The 15966-nt window shown below is 39.6% G+C and overlaps 1 protein-coding gene across 12 annotated transcripts in view; it reads right to left on the reverse strand.

Moving 5' to 3' along the window:
* The window catches only part of TLK2 (tousled like kinase 2), a 121901-nt gene that overhangs the window by 74601 nt on the left and 31334 nt on the right, over positions 1-15966 (reverse strand). For 9 of the 12 annotated variants that reach the window (XM_047708974.1, XM_047708976.1, XM_047708973.1 and 6 more), the window contains 2 exons: positions 906-977; positions 634-703 (listed from right to left, as the gene is read on the reverse strand). The exons of the other annotated variants lie outside the window; for them this stretch is intronic. In XM_047708974.1, coding sequence (XP_047564930.1) covers positions 634-703; positions 906-977 — 142 coding nt within the window. The remainder of the gene's footprint in view (positions 1-633; positions 704-905; positions 978-15966) is intronic. 12 annotated transcript variants of the gene reach the window in all.

A 15966-nucleotide genomic window follows, 5' to 3' on the forward strand; every position in this document is an offset into this window, starting at 1 on the left:
GTATCACAAAAAACTTTGTGACCATGTCACTTTGGGAGAATTTTCCCCTCAAAAGTAAAAAATAATTTGTAGATAAAAAACAAGAAAAATGCAAAAAAGACTGAGACTTCCATTCCTCAGAGGGGGCAGGTGGACGAAGCAACCATTTACTCACTCCTTAAGTATATAAAGATATTTGGCATCATAACCATCAATATTTAGAGATTTATCCCACTGGGTGCCAATGTTCAACTAAATAATTGCCAGAGAAGAAGAGAAGGGAGAAAGGACAGTCATGTAAATAAAACCATTTCTGGTTACCTATTATTAACAAATCGCTGAGCTAATGCAAGATACAGTTAAAATACCAATGTAACCTCTTTTCTGTATAACACATGCTTAGTCTGAAGAAAAAGCTGTGGTGAGAAGATCTAACGGTCTTACGACAGGGAAAACGAGAGTCCCCAGGGAACTGACACTTTTGTCAGGTGTGTATCAAATGGCAAGTCTATAATAAACAGCCTGGTATTCCCTTAAGATACACAAATCTCCTTTGTTAGGAATCCCTGTATCTGAACTAATTATTTACTGTGAGTCTGAAAATTCTAAGTACATAAGAATTTAGTATTTTTATTGGTGTGAAATTATTACTACCTTGGCTAGTTTCATATGGTTCAGCTTTTCTTTTCCGGTTTCGCTGGTCATTCTGTTTTTTCTCAGGAGTCTGTTAAATACCATATACATCACAATTAGCATTTTGTTAAAATTTTCACATTATGAAAATCAGAGAGTATGTGCAAAATAATGAGATAAAAGGCACAGGCAAGTCCTAAATCGGTGTGTCCTGGAGTTAAGCAGTGCCATCTTTCAACCCAGACTGGAAGTGTGGGAATATGTAAAGTCTCACAGTGGATGTGGCCTCTTACCTCTACTTCTTTATCACTCAAGGACCCCACGCTGCACAAGCTCTGGTTGGAAGACTCACTATTGAGTGGCCCCTGGAAAGGAAAAAAAAAAAAAAAAAAAAGGAATCAAAAGAAACTAATTTAAGATGACAGCAAAACTGAGGAAGAAGCCTGCTGATTCTGATGTGTAAGTCAGATCAAAGAAATCAAGACTTAACTGTAACACCTCCAAGCCAACTTGAAAAGATTCAATCAACTATACTACGGTGCCCTCAAGTCAAAATTCCCTTGACTCAGTGTGTAGAGCATGCAACAGTGATCTTAGGGTTGTAGGTTCAAGCCCCATAGGGCTGTAGAGATTATTTAAGAATAAAATCTTGAAGGGGCGCCTGGGTGGTTCAGTTGGTTAAGCGGTTGTCTTCAGGTCGGGTTATGATCTCGGGATGAAGCCCAGAGTTGGGCTCCCTGCTCAGCACTGAGTCTGCTTCTTCCTACCCTTTTGCCCCTCCTCCTGTTCATTTGTTCTCTCTCTCTGTCAAATAAATAGGTGAAAATCTTAAAAAAAAAAAAAAGTTAAAAAAAAGGAATAAAATCTTTAAAAAGAAAATTCTTTTAGTTACTACTATTTTCCTTCACCAACTCTGTAGTCATACACAAATTTTCCCTTCTAGAGTACTTCCACATGTAGGGAACTCATTTTTTAAGGAAAATAAGCAGGGAAAATAAATTCTCTTGGCCTCCTGTATCATACAGGCATCATCTGAAAGTTGATACGTTAAGAAGCATGTTAAGGGTTTCTTATGAAGAGTGGTCAGGGACCATAATGAAGGAAATGCTTTTCTGAGTCATACTTCAAGGAGACATGACCACTAGTTCAAAAAAACAAAATACAAGAGATTGATTCCTAGCCTCACAGTACAAGGCGCTCTCTGGCCCTGCTCCTCAGTGAAACTGGTAAAAATTATTTAAAAAAAAAAAAAACCATTCAAAGCTCTGGAAATGGTCCCTGAGGGGAAGCAGTAAACGAAGAAAACAACCACTCAATAAAATCTATGAAAATTCAGACTGAAAGGTCAGAGTCTGTGGTATTTGAACCGAGACCAATCTCACTCCTCCCCTCTCCCGTCTTCATCTCAGCAAGGTTCCAGTTCTTGCAGTGGCCGAGAACACACGGCTCCCTCTTCCCCCAGCTCTCAGTCCATAGAGCTTTCTTCCTGCAAGGAGCAGGACTGTCTCCAGCCCAGTGCTGCTGATACTAAGTCCCAGACGAATACATCAAAACAGGGGCTCCCATGAACAAACCCCACTTGTGGGACAGAGGCTATACCTCAGGTGCGGCACACTGAGAACAGCAGCAGGGCCCAAACAGCTATTCTGCCCCGCTCATGAGACGGCGGTATCTCCACTCCAGGAGAAGCAAGCCACTCTCACCCTATTCCCCACTCTCACCCTGTTCCCATCCCTCACGCCCTCATTCACTCGGTTCCCAGATCCAGAATGCCACTCAGAAAAGATGGCCATTGTCCCCATCCCCGGCTCCAGAATCCTGACTCAGATAATTTTGCCTCAGGAAGAAAGGCAAGAACACATGCTACCAAATCTCTTCCCCAAAGATTTGACTTTATTCCCCAAAAGAGCGTGGATAAGTTGAACTCTAAGGGTATACTCAAGAACAGTGAAAGTTGTCGTGAAAGGCAAGTGGAAGATCTGTGGAGGTACTGACCATACAGCCTGGACCTCAAACAGCTAGTTTGCAGAAGAGAACCCAAGAATAAGACATCTGCGAGAAGTCCTCCTGGGATCAGAACAAATAGCAAACACTGACCTCAGAAACCCTTCCTTCCAAGGAGCCCCAATTTGATCTGATTAGTCTGCAGAGGAATTTAAACCTCAGGGTACTGTTGAAAACAATATAGCAATCTGGGCAATTAGTGGACTCTAACAGCTGGGTTGGTCAGGGAAAGAAAGCCTTACTAGTACCAGACATCTCGGGGTGACTACCGACTTTAAGCTGGGTCTCCCTAAAGCCACCACCAGACGGTTGATGCTGGAGGGATGGGAAGAAAGAAAAGAATGCTAAAATAATCCAGTCACTAAGCACATAAACAGGCAAATAGCAGTAACAAGTCCCAAGACTGCTAAGAAAAATCAGTACCCAGAGTTGGTACAATATATCATCCAAAATGACCAGTTTCCAACAAAAAATCATGAGGCGTGCAAAGAAATAGAAATGTATGACCCACATAACAGGAAAAAAAAAAAAATCAGGCAAAAGAAACTGCCCGTGAGAGGGGCCAGATGTTGAGTTTAACAGAAAAATATTTCAAAATAGCCATTATAAATATGTTCACAGAGCCAAAGGAAACCAAAATTAAAGTAGCAAAGAAAGGTGTGAAAGACAATGTTGCATCAAACAGAGAATATCAACAGAAACACAGAAATTAGATATAATTTTAAAAAGGAATTCTGGAGTTGAAAAACCACAATAACTGAAATAAAAAACGGGGTTGCCTGGGTGGCGCAACCAGTTGGGCACCGGACTCTTGATTCTGGCTCAGACTGTGATCTCAGGGTCCTGAGATCAAGCCCCATATTGGGTTCTGTGCACAGCATGGAGTCTACTTGGGATTCTCTCTCCCTTTCCCTCTGCCCCTTCCGCTCCTCATGGGTGCATGCAGGTGCTTGCGCTCTCTCTCTCTCTCTCTCAAATAAATAATTGTATTTTTTTTTAAATGCACGAGTGAGGCTCAAGAGTAGAAATGAAGTGTCAGAAGAAATAATTGGCAAATCTGAAGGTAGATCAATAGAAATTATGCAAGCTGCAAAACAGAGAGAAAATTGAAGAAAAAACAAACAGCTTCAGAGAAATGCACATAACTGGGGTACCAGAGAGAGAGGAGAGCAGAAAAAAAAATTCAAAGAAATAATGTCTGAAAACTTCTCAAATTTATTGAAAAGCATTAACTTACTTAATCCAGACAGCTTAATGAATTCCAAGCAGGATAAACAAAAAGAGACCCACAGACAGACACATCACAGGAAAAATGCTCAAAGGCAAAGACAGGAGAAAATCTTGAAAGTAGAAATATAATGCATCATTTACAAGGGAATCCCAATAAGATTTAACAGTTGACTTCTGAGCAAAAACAATTTAAAAAATGGGCTAAAGATCTGAACAGACATTTCTCCGAAAACTATATACAAATGGTCGATAACCACATGAAAAGTTCAACATCATGTGCTAATGGGAAAATACAAATCAGAACCAAAAAGAGACACCACTTCACACCTATTAGAATGGCTGTATCAACGAAGACGTAAGAAAGTGCGAGCAGGGGCGCCTGGGTGGCTCAGTGGGTTAAAGCCCCTGCCTTCAGCTCCGGTCACCATCCCATGGTCCTGGGATCGAGCCCCACATCGGGCTCTCTGCTCGGCAGGGAGCCTGCTTCCTCCTCTCTCTGCCTGCCTCTCTGCCTACTTGTGACCTCTGTCTGTCAAATAAATAAATAAATAAAACTTAAAAAAAAAAAAGTGCTACCAGTGAACACTAAATGTAAAGATTTGCTGAATCATTATATCATACACCTGAAACTAATATAACAGTGTGCTAATTATACTTGATTTTTTAAAAAGTGCTGGCAAGAATGTGTAGAAACTGGAACCCTCATCTATTGCTGGTGGAACACAAAATGGTGCAGCTGCTTTCAAAAACAAGCAGTTCCTCAAACAGTTAAACACAGTAACTGTATGACCCAGAATGCTAATCCTTGGTATACAATGAAGAGAAATGAATATATACAAAAACTTGGGACACGAATGTATAGCAGCATTATTCACAAAAGCCAAAAAGGCAGAAACCACCCAAATATCCAAATGATAAATGGATAAACAAAATGTGGTATATTCATACAATGGAATATTATTTGGCCATAAAAAAATCAAGCACTGATACATGCTGCAGTATAGATGAACCAAAAAACATTTGCTAAGTAAAAAAAGTCACAACAGAGCACATATCAAATGATTCCATTCATATGAAAATCTAGACTAAAGAAAGCTAAGTCAGAAAGAAAATTAATGGTTGCTTAGGGTCTGGTGGAAGCAGAGGGGAATGTAGGTGACAGCTAAAGAATATGGGGTTTGGGGGCACCTCAGTGGCTCAGTGGGCTGAGCCTCTGCCTTCGGCTCGGGTCATGTTCTCAGGGTCCTGGGATCGAGCTCCACATCAGGCTCCCTGCTCAGCGGGAAGCCTGCTTCTCCCTCTCTCATTCCCTAGCTTGTGTTCCCTCTCTCGCTGTCTCTCTCTCTCTCCGTCAAATAAATAAATAAGAATCTTAAAAAAAAAAAAGAATATGGGGTGGGGTTTGAGATGATAAAAATGTTCTAAAACTATGCTGACAGTTGCATGTATCCATGAATATACTCAAAAAACAATGGTCACTGATACGCAGAATTTGAGGAACAGGGCAGAGGAACACAGGGGAAGAGAAGAAAAAAATCAAACAAGACAAAAGCAGAGAGGGAGACAAACCATAAGAGACTCTTAATCTCAGGAAATAAACTGAGGGTTGCTGGAGGGGAGGGGGGTGAGAGGGATGCGGTGGCTGGGTGATGGACACTGGGGAGGGTATGTGCTATAGTGGGTGCTGTGAATTGTGTAAGACTGATGAATCACAGAACTGTACCCCTGAAACAAATAATACACTTTATGTTAATAAAAAAAAAATGAACTGCACATTTTAAAAGGGGTAAATGGCACAGTCAACGAATTATATCTCGATAAAGCTGTTAAAAAACAACAGTTACTAGGTTTAGTTCAGAAACAATTTGCACTCCTACTAGGGTATATTAAGTATTCCTTTCACCATATTCTTAAAGCACTACTTTTAAAGTATAATTAGCACACAGTAACGGCTTCATAGTGAGATACTTGTGAAGCTGCAAAGGAAAATAATAAAGTGAGGGGCTCCTGGGTGGCTCAGTTGGTTAAGCATCTGCCTTCTGCTCATGTCATGATCTCAAGGTCCTGGGATCAAGCCCCACTTCTAGCTCCCTCTTCCCCCTCTCCCTCTGCCATTCCCCCTGCTTGTGCTCTGTCAAATAAAATCTTTAAAAAAGAAATAAAAATAATAAAGTGAAAGTAGGGAGAAGAAATCAAATGAAATCATGTATTCCCACTGATAAAACTCAACACAAGTATCAATCCTATAATGATAAAGAGTTCTACGATGTTTTGAAAGAGAAAAAAGTTTTTACATAAGAATTCTACAATAGTTTAAGTTGAAATTTCTATGCCCAAATTTTTAAAATATTCTGTTCATGAATTACCTTTACTATAACCATTATAAAGCATTTTTTCCCCTTGGAAAGTAGTAAGACCATATACTACATTTTAACTATACAGACAAGAGAGAACTAAAGAATTTAGTGTTTTACTTGCAATTGCTGATAATGAAAAACTGTAGAGTGTACATAACATTGATGGACACTGAAGTACCTGAAAATGTCATGCAAAAGGCCCAGGGATCCTTACTGTTCCTTGGGTATGTTTGTCTAACAGAAAGAAAAAAGGATTAAGAATTACTGAGTCTTCGGAGCTCCTGGGTGGCTCAGTGGGTTAAAGCCTCTGCCTTCAGCTCAGGTCATGATCTCAGGGTCCCAGGATGGAGCCCCGCATCTGGCTCTCTGCTCAGCAGAGAGCCTGCTTCCTCCTCTCTCTGCCTGCCTCTCTGCCTACTTGTGATCTCTCTGTCAAATAAATAAATAAAATCTTAAAAAAAAAATTACTGAGTCCTCCCTTTTACTGTCCCTTTCTGAAGCACGGCATCCCAAATTATCATAAAATCATTAGATTAAATTTAATTAGCAGGGATAAATGACAAATATTCCCTGTTCTAAAACAGCTTACTGTCTAGTAAGAAAGAAAGCTAACTAAAAGTTTTTAGGCAAACTGAACGGTTATCTTTCAAAAATGTCACTCTCACTAAAAAACAAACAAAAATGGCAGGGGAAACTCGACTAAGTTAAAAGAAGATAAAGGTATGACTAAATTAAGCGAATGACCTTTGATTAGACCCGGGGTATCAAAACAAGGCGAAACCAAACAGCTATAAAGGACATTACTAGGACAAAGGCAGAAACTGAATACGGACTATATATTAGATAATCAAATGCTTTTACAAACTGGTCTATTATTATCAGTTCCTCAACTGCTAATTTTCCCATTTGATGCATCTCTGTAATAAGGTGCTTTGTAAGTTTTGTGTGAGTCCACGCTCAGCTTTGGGAGAGTCTTCCACATTTCAGGGGTTACAGAGCAGTCCCAAAGGCAGTTTAATGTCTGCCTCTGCAAGTGTCCTATAACATTCATCAGTTCCAAACACATTAATACATTAGTTGCCTTGCCCAAGATTTCCACACAAGGCTGAAGTTTTCCATTTCTTGCAGGTGGCTTTTAGATTTTTTCTTTCTTTCTTTTTAATGTAATCTCTATGCCAAACATGGGACTCGACTTCATGACCCTGAGATCAAGAGCCACATGTTCTACCAAGTGAGCCAGCCAAGGACCCCATTTCCTGCAGCTGGCTTTAAACAGACCACCCCAAATATAAGTGGCTCACTTCTGTCTTATGTCCTGAGCCAGCGGGCAGTTTCACCAGTCCTCAGTTCACAGGCAAATCTTGCCTCTTCCCAATTCCCAGCTTTACAGAGACCCAGTTCAGGCCTTTGGCCTCAATTATTGTCCCCATGGGTAAATAAAACCCCAAGGCAAAAAAGCTTATGGACCATCAAGTTTAACTCCCATTCATCCCTGTAACAAGGTCATATATTTGAAGCTATAACAACTGGGACTCAATTTTTCTGATTTTTCTTATACTGCTGACATTCAGGAATTATACCATTTTCAGGTATTTCATTAAATCAGTCTCACTTTACTGACTTACTATTCTTTCTAATAATCTTTTAGCTTGTTCCTTTTGATTTAGTTGTCTAGATACAAAATCACAGCATTTGTAAACAAGTTTGTATCTTCTTTCCACAAATGATACCTTATTTGTTTTACATTTTACTGCACTGAATAAAACAACAGACACAGCATAAAGAATATTGTTTTGTTCTTTTTCGAGGTAACTCTGCTAGTGCTTTACGCCAATAAAAGCTGTATTAAGACCTCAGATACCCAAAACAATCCTGTAAAAGAACAAAGGTGGAGGTCTCCCACTTTCTGATTTCAAAACTTATTACAAAACTGTAATAATCAAAACAAGATGGCACTGGCATAAAGACGGACATACAGACAAATGGAATAAAACTGAAAGCCCAGAAATAAACCCTTGCATCTATGGTCAAATGGGGTCCCCCCCCCATTTTTTCTTTGCGGATTTTTTTCCCCCAGTTTTACTGAAATGTAACTGATACACAGCTACATGTGAGTTTAAGGTGTACAGCATAATGACTTGACATAAGAGGATTTTCAACAAGGGTGCCAAGACCATTAAATGGTAAAAGGCCAGTTTTCTCAACAAATGGTATTAGGAAAACTGGATATCCACTTGCAAAAGAATGAAGTTGGACCCTTACCTTACACCACATACAGAAATTAACTCAAAATTGAGGACCCGCAGCAGCAAAGGCAACAATGAAAAACAGACAAATTGAACTACACCAAAATTAAAAATCTCTCTGCATCAAGGAACATGATCAACAGAGTAAAGAGCCAACCCACAGAATGGGAGAAAGTATTTGCAAATCATATATCCTATGATAAGGGGTTAATATCCAGAATATACAAAGAATTCCTACAAGTCAATAAGAACACAGCAAACAATCTGATTAAAAACTGGGCAGGGGCACCTGCTAGCTCATCTGGGAGAGCTTGCTATTCTTGATCCTAGGGTCATGAGTTCTAGCCCCATGTCGGGGATAGAATTTACCTAAAAATTAAAAAAAAAAAAAAAAAAGGGAAAAAGAACTCGAACAGACACTTCTCCAAAGATACACAAAAGGGCCAACAAGCACATGAGGAGATGCAACATCGCTAGTCATTAAGGAAATACAAATCAAAATTACAATGACATACCATACCACCTTGCACCCATTAGGATGGTTATTATACAAAAAACCAGAAAGTAATGAATGCTAACAAGGATGTGGATGAATTGGAACCTTTGTGCACTGTTAGTTAGAATGTAAAATGGTAAATATTAAGATGCATTTTACCACAATTAAAACTTTTAAAAAACTGTACTGGGGCACATGGGTGGCTCAGTTTGTTAAGTGTCTGACTCTTGGTTTTGGCCCAGCTCATGATTTCAGGGCTGTGGGATCAAGTACGGAGCCTGCATGAGATTCTCTCTCCCTCTGCCCCTCCCCCAGCTCATGTGCATGTATTCTCATGTTCTAATAAATAAATTAGTCTTTTTTAAAAAACTGTATTTTTTAAATTAGAAAGTTAAGATGGTTACTGAGTTCATCCAAGTGCTTTTTTAAGAGTTATTACTTATTTGCCATTATAAGAATAATAATAGTTAATACCCACATAGTATTTGTATGGGCTGGGTATTCTATATTAGCACATTTAATTCTCAAAACTGATAAAAACAGACCCACACAAATATGCTCAACAAATTTTTGACAAAAGCACAAAAACAATCTGATAGACTTTTCAGCAAATTAGTGCTAGAGCAATGAGACATTCACAGACAAAAATATGAACTTCAATTTAAACCTCGTAAGTTACGAGGTGCCTGGGTGGCTCAGTAGGTTAAAGCCTCTACCTTCGGCTCAAGTCATGTTCCCAGGGTTCTGGGATGGAGCCCTGAATTAGGCTCTCTGCTCAGCAGGGAGCCTGCTTCCTCCTCTCTCTCTCTCTGCCTACCTCCTTGCCTACTTGTGATCTCTCTCTGTCAAATAAATAAATAAAATCTTAAAAAAAAAAAAAAACCTCTTAACTTATTTAAAAAATTCACTCAAATGGGATCAAGAACTTAAATGTAGGGGCATGTAAGTGGCTCAGTCAGTTAAGCATCTGCCTTCAGCTCAGGTCAGGATCCCAGGGTCCTGGGTTTGAGTCCTGCTCAGCAGGGAGCCTGCTTCTCCCTCATCCTCTGCCCCTCCCCCACTTATGTGCGCATGCGCTGGGGTGCCCCCACTCACTCAGATAAATAAACAAAATCTTAAAAAGAAAAAGAACTTAAATGTAAAACAAAATCATAAAATGTTTAGGGGAAAAAAATGGGAGAAAATCTTCGAAACACAGGACTAGGTGAAGAGGTCTTAGACTTGCACTAAAACCTTGATCTATAAAAGGAAAAGTTAATAAATGGAGCCTACTCAAAATTAAAAACCTTTACTCAGTAAAAGACCTTGTAGGACAAAGAGAAAAATCACAGACTAAAAGAAAATATTTCCTGACCACATATCAGGAAAAGGGCTTAAAACTAGACTATATAAAAAACTCAAAACTCAATGAATTTTTAATCCAATTAGAAAACCGACAAAAGACATGAACAGCCATTTCACTGACAAACATATAAAGACAGGCTAATAAGCATGAGAAAGATGTTCAACATCATTAGCCACCAGGGAAATATAAATCCAAACCACAATTAAACTTCCTTTATACACCTATCAGAATACTGAAATAAAATATAGTAACAAGACTAAATGCTGCTAAGTACATAGAAAAACAGAATCACTCATACACTGATGGTGAGAATGCAAAAAGGTACAGCCAACTGGAAAACTGTTTGGCAGTTTCTTTTAAAGCTAAAAATGTACTATTAAAAAGCTAAAAAAGCACATATTATATCCCAGGAACTGTATACTACTGGACACTTGTTCCAGAGAAATAATATTCATGTAAAAGTCTGTACACAAATGTTCACAATGATTTTATTCATAATAGCCAAAACCTCAAGATCCGTCAAGAACTTATCAAACTCAAACCCCAAAAATAAATAATCCAGTTAAGAAATGGGCAGAAGGGGAGAAGATATTTGCAAATGACATATCAGATAAAAGGTTAGTAACCAAAATCTATAAAGAACTTACAAAATCATAACAGCCAAAACCTGCAAAGAAACCAAAGGCCCTTCAGTGGGTAAATGGTTAAACAAACTGTGGTACAGCCACACCATGGAATACTACACAGCAATACAAAGGAATGAACTATTTATACACACAACTTGGATGGACTTCAAGGAAACTATGCCAATAAAAAAAAGCCCAATCCCTCTGGGGCACCTGGGTGGCTCAGCTGCTTAAGCATCTACCGTCTGCTCAGGACATGGTCCCAGGGTCCTGACATCGAGCCCTGTACTGGGCTCCCTGATCAGAGGGGGAGTGTGCTTCTCCCTCTTCCTCCCCCTACTCATGCTCCTTCTCTCAAATAAATAAATAAAATCTTAAAAAAAAAAAAAAATCTCCAGGGGCACCTGGGTGGCTCAATGGGTTAAAGCCTCTGCCTTCAGCTCAGGTCATGGTCTCGGGGTCCTGGGAACAAGCCCCGAATCTGGCTCTCCGCTCAGCGGGGAGCCTGCTTCCTCCTCTCTCTCTGCCTGCCTCTCTGCCTACTTGTGATCTCTGTCAAATAAATAAATAAAGTCTTAAAAAAAATGAACTCGTCTGGCATTTTTAGGATAAACTACCTGAAATATACAAAAAAAAGAATTATCTCCTAGCCATGTGCTAGTATTTTTATTTGAATTTAAACATCTATATATTCATAAATGAGATTAGGCTATACTTTTAATTCCTCATATTTGTTACATTTTGTTACTGGAGTTCATTATTTCTATGTTATTATTTAACATGAAAACTATTCTTTGAAAGATTAGAATAGAAAACCAGTAACTAGGGAGTGAATTTTTGCCCTACTTCAAAGAATAGAATAGGGAGGAAAAGATCATTTTGTAATCTTGATTCTTCCTTGGTTAGAGGAATCTATCCTTTTACATCTTATTTTGTCAACATGAATTCCTACTTTGAAATTATTTACTCTGCTGAGACTTTCATATTAAGAGGATGTAACACATCCATTTCCAGTTTCTTCACTTTGAAGGTCCTTCCTTCGTAGGTATCTTTTGTTATACCCAATTTACTCCCTCAATTTTTCCTGATGTTTCCCAATTTTCCAAATCTGGATTAATTCCTAGTGTTCTCTTTTGGAGTATATTTATTTCTTCTTGTATTTTCATTATTTTGTTCTCTTTGCTTTTTAAATTTTTCTGAAACCTTAAATTCTTTTATTTTATTTTATTTTTTATTTTTTTTAAAGATTTTATTTATTTATTTGATAGAGATCACAAGTAGACAGAGAGGCAGGCAGAGAGAGAGAGAGGGAAGCAGGCTCCCTGCTGAGCAGAGAGCCCGATGCGGGACTCGATCCCAGGACCCTGAGATCATGACCTGAGCCGAAGGCAGCGGCCTAACCCACTGAGCCACCCAGGTGCCCCTGAAACCTTAAATTCTAATGGTAAATTCATACTCTTGTATGTTAAGTAGAACATCTTTGTCCACATTAGGTAAGTTTAATAACTACACTGTATTTTTCACTTATTTTCTAAGTAAGATAGTCACTTGAGATTTGATATACAATAGCTGTTTAGAAGAACACTTACTAACATCCAGTCAGTGGTAACTACACTGTATTTTTCACTTATTTTCTAAGTAAGATAGTCTGTCACTTGAGATTTGATATACAATAGCTGTTTAGAAGAACACTTACTAACATCCAGTCAGTGGGGAGGGGAAACTGTCCATTCAAAGAGTCATCTCAAGCTCAAAGAGAAGCTTTTTTTAAACAATGTATGGTAATAAGCGAAATAGTGAAAGCCCCATTTTCTATGCCACAATTTACCGTCTCTTGCTATTAGTCATTTTTTCATAAGTAAAAAAACAAATGGACAGTTTAAAAAACAGACAAGTCAATTTTCTTGTTTAAAAAAAAAAAGTACAGTTTCCGAAAACAAAATAAAACACATTTCTAATAACTTAAAATGTACTTTTGGAGGGGGCTTTAAAAAGTACTTCAATTACAAGCCTAAAAAAAAAAAAAAAAAAAAAAAAAAAAAAAAAAAACTTTGTTTTTAAGTTATAAAACCGTGAAAATTGAGGTTAAGATACAAATGTTGACAATCAGCTTTTTTTTTTTTTTTAAAGATTTTATTTATTTATTTGACAGAGAGAGATCACAAGCAGGCAGAGAGGCAGGCAGAGAGAGAGGAGGAAGCAGGCTCCCTGCTGAGCAGAGAGCCCGATGCGGGGCTCGATCCTAGGACCCTGAGATCGTGACCTGAGCCGAAGGCAGCGGCTTAACTCACTGAGCCACCCAGGCGCCCCGACAATCAGCTTTTAAGACATGAATAAAGCCCATATAAACTAAGAAAAACTTGTAGAAGTGGGACCAAAGGTTAATCTCTTCCCTCCAGTAAAAGTTTAAAATGTCAACATTTGTTGAGTTTTTTTTTTTTTTAAAAGATTTTATTTATTTATCTGACAGAGAGAAATCACAAGTAGGCAGAGAGGCAGGCAGAGAGAGGAGGAAGCAGGCTCCCCGCTGAGCAGAGAGCCCGACGCGGGGCTCGATCCCAGGACCCTGAGATCATGACCTGAGCCGAAGGCAGCGGCTTAACCCACTGAGCCACCCAGGCGCCCCCATTTGTTGAGTTTCTAAAGGTTTCATTTCCTTCTTGGACTAAATTGGCATCTTAAAAGGAATTAGGAATTGAGAACAGCAGACAAAAGTTAAACTTGAGGAACACAGGAACACAGCTGACGACAGGGTTAAACTGCCTGAGGTGGTAAAGAAACTCCATTAAAAGCTATATACCTAATGGAAATTAAAACTAAGGTTCTCCAAAGGGGAACCTTCTTGCACTGTTGGTGGGAATGCAAAATGGTGCAGCCACTCTGGAAAACAGTATGGAGGTTCCTCAAAAAGTCAGAAATAGAGCTACTCTACCACCTAGCAGTTGCACTACTAGGTATTTACCCAAAGGATACAAAAATACAGATTCAAAGGGGTATATGCACCCCAATGTTTATAACAGCATTATCAACAATAGCCAAACCATGAGAAGAACCCAAGTGTCCACCAACTGATGAATGGATAAAGATGATGTGGTGTGTGTACGTAAATGTACGTACATTTACGTGTACACACACACACACACACACACACACACATACACGGAATACTACTCAGCCCTCAAAAATAACAAAATCTTGCTGTTTGCAACTATGTAGATGGAACCAGAGTGTATTATGTATTATCCTAAGTGAAGTAAGTCAGAGAAAGACAAACATCCTATGATTTCACTCATGTGGAATTTAAGAAACAAAACATTCACTCATGTGAAATTTAAGAAACAAAACAGATGAACACAGGAGAAGGGAAAGAAAAATAGTAACAGGGAGGGAGGCAAACCATGAGAGACTTGAGCAGGAGAGAATGGGAAAAGCAGATTCCCCACTGAGAAGGGAGCCAGACGTGGGGCTCGATCCCAGGACTCCAGGATCATGACCTGAGCTGAAGGCAGATGCTTAACTGACTGAGCCACCTGGGGGTCCCCACAAGAGACTCTTTTTTTTTAATTAACATAAAATGTATTATTTGCCCCTGGGGTACAGGTCTGTGAATCTTCAGGCTTACACATTTCACAGCACTCACCATAGCACACACCCTCCCCAATGTCCATAATCCAGCTACCCTATCCCTACCCCTCCACCCCCCAGCAACCCTCAGTTTGTTTCATGAGATTGAGAGTCTCTTATGGTTTGTCTCCCACCTGATACCATCTTGTTTCATTTTTTCCCCTCCCTATCCCCTACAACCCCCCGCCCTGCCTCTCAAATTCCTTATATCAGAGAGATCATATGATAATTGTCTTTCTCTGATTGACTTATTTCGCTCAGCATAATACCCTCTAGTTCCATCCACATCACTGCAAATGGCAAGATTTTGGGGTTTTGATAGCTGCATAGTATTCCACTGTGCGCATATACACACACACACACACACACATATATATACATATACATACATATATATATATGTGTACACCACTTCCCTCTCTATTTCTCTGCCCTCTGCATCTCCCATCCCTCTCCACAGCTCTCACTAACTCCCTTTCCACACATTGCCCTCTCCTCCCTCACCCAGAACCTCTTGCTTCTTCCTCTCCCCACCCCCTCCCTGCCTTCCCTCCCTCACCCAAGTGACAGGCTTCACCCCTACTCCATTCCATGTCCCCTGCGCAGCCCATGGCCTGCTCTGTGGCCCCCCGTGGAGGGATAAAGTAGTACTACTCATTTGCTCCATCACTTGTCAGCAGATTCCCATATCACATCTTCTTTATCCACTCATCTGTTGATGGACATCTAGGTTCTTTCCATAGTTTCCACACTGCTGCTATAAACATTCGGGTGCATGTGCCCCTTTGGATCACTACATTTGTTATCTTTAGGGTCAATACCCAGTAGTGAGATTGCTGGGTCGTAGGGTAGCTCTATTTTCAACTTTTTGAGAAACCTCCGTACTGTTTTCCAGAGTGGCTGCATCAGCTTGCATTCCCACCAACAGTGTAGGAACGTTCCCCTTTCTCCATATCCCTGCCAACATCTGTTGTTTCCTGACTTGCTAATTTTAGCCATTCTGACTGGTGTGAGGTGGTATCTCAATGTGGTTTTGATTTATATTTCCCTAATGCCAGTGATGTTGAGCACTTTTTCATATGTCTGTTGGCCATTTGGATGTCTTCTTTGCAGAAATGTCTGTTCACGTCTTCTGCCCATTTCTTGACTGGATTATTTGTTCTTTGGGTGTTGAGTTTGATAAGTTCTTTATTGATTTTGGATACTGGCCCTTTATCAGATATGTCATTTTTTAATATCTTCTCCCATTCTGTCAGCTGTCTTTTGGTTTTGTTGACTGTCTCCTTTTTTGTGCAAAAGCTTTTGATCTTGAAGTCCCAATAGTTCATTTTTGCCCTTCCTTCCCTTACCTTTGGCAATGTTTCTAGGAAGTAATTGCTGCGGCTGAGGTCGAAGAGGTTGCTGCCTATGTTCTCTTCCAGGATTT

Source organism: Lutra lutra, chromosome 16, assembly GCF_902655055.1.
Source record: "Lutra lutra chromosome 16, mLutLut1.2, whole genome shotgun sequence".
NCBI lineage: Eukaryota > Metazoa > Chordata > Mammalia > Carnivora > Mustelidae > Lutra > Lutra lutra.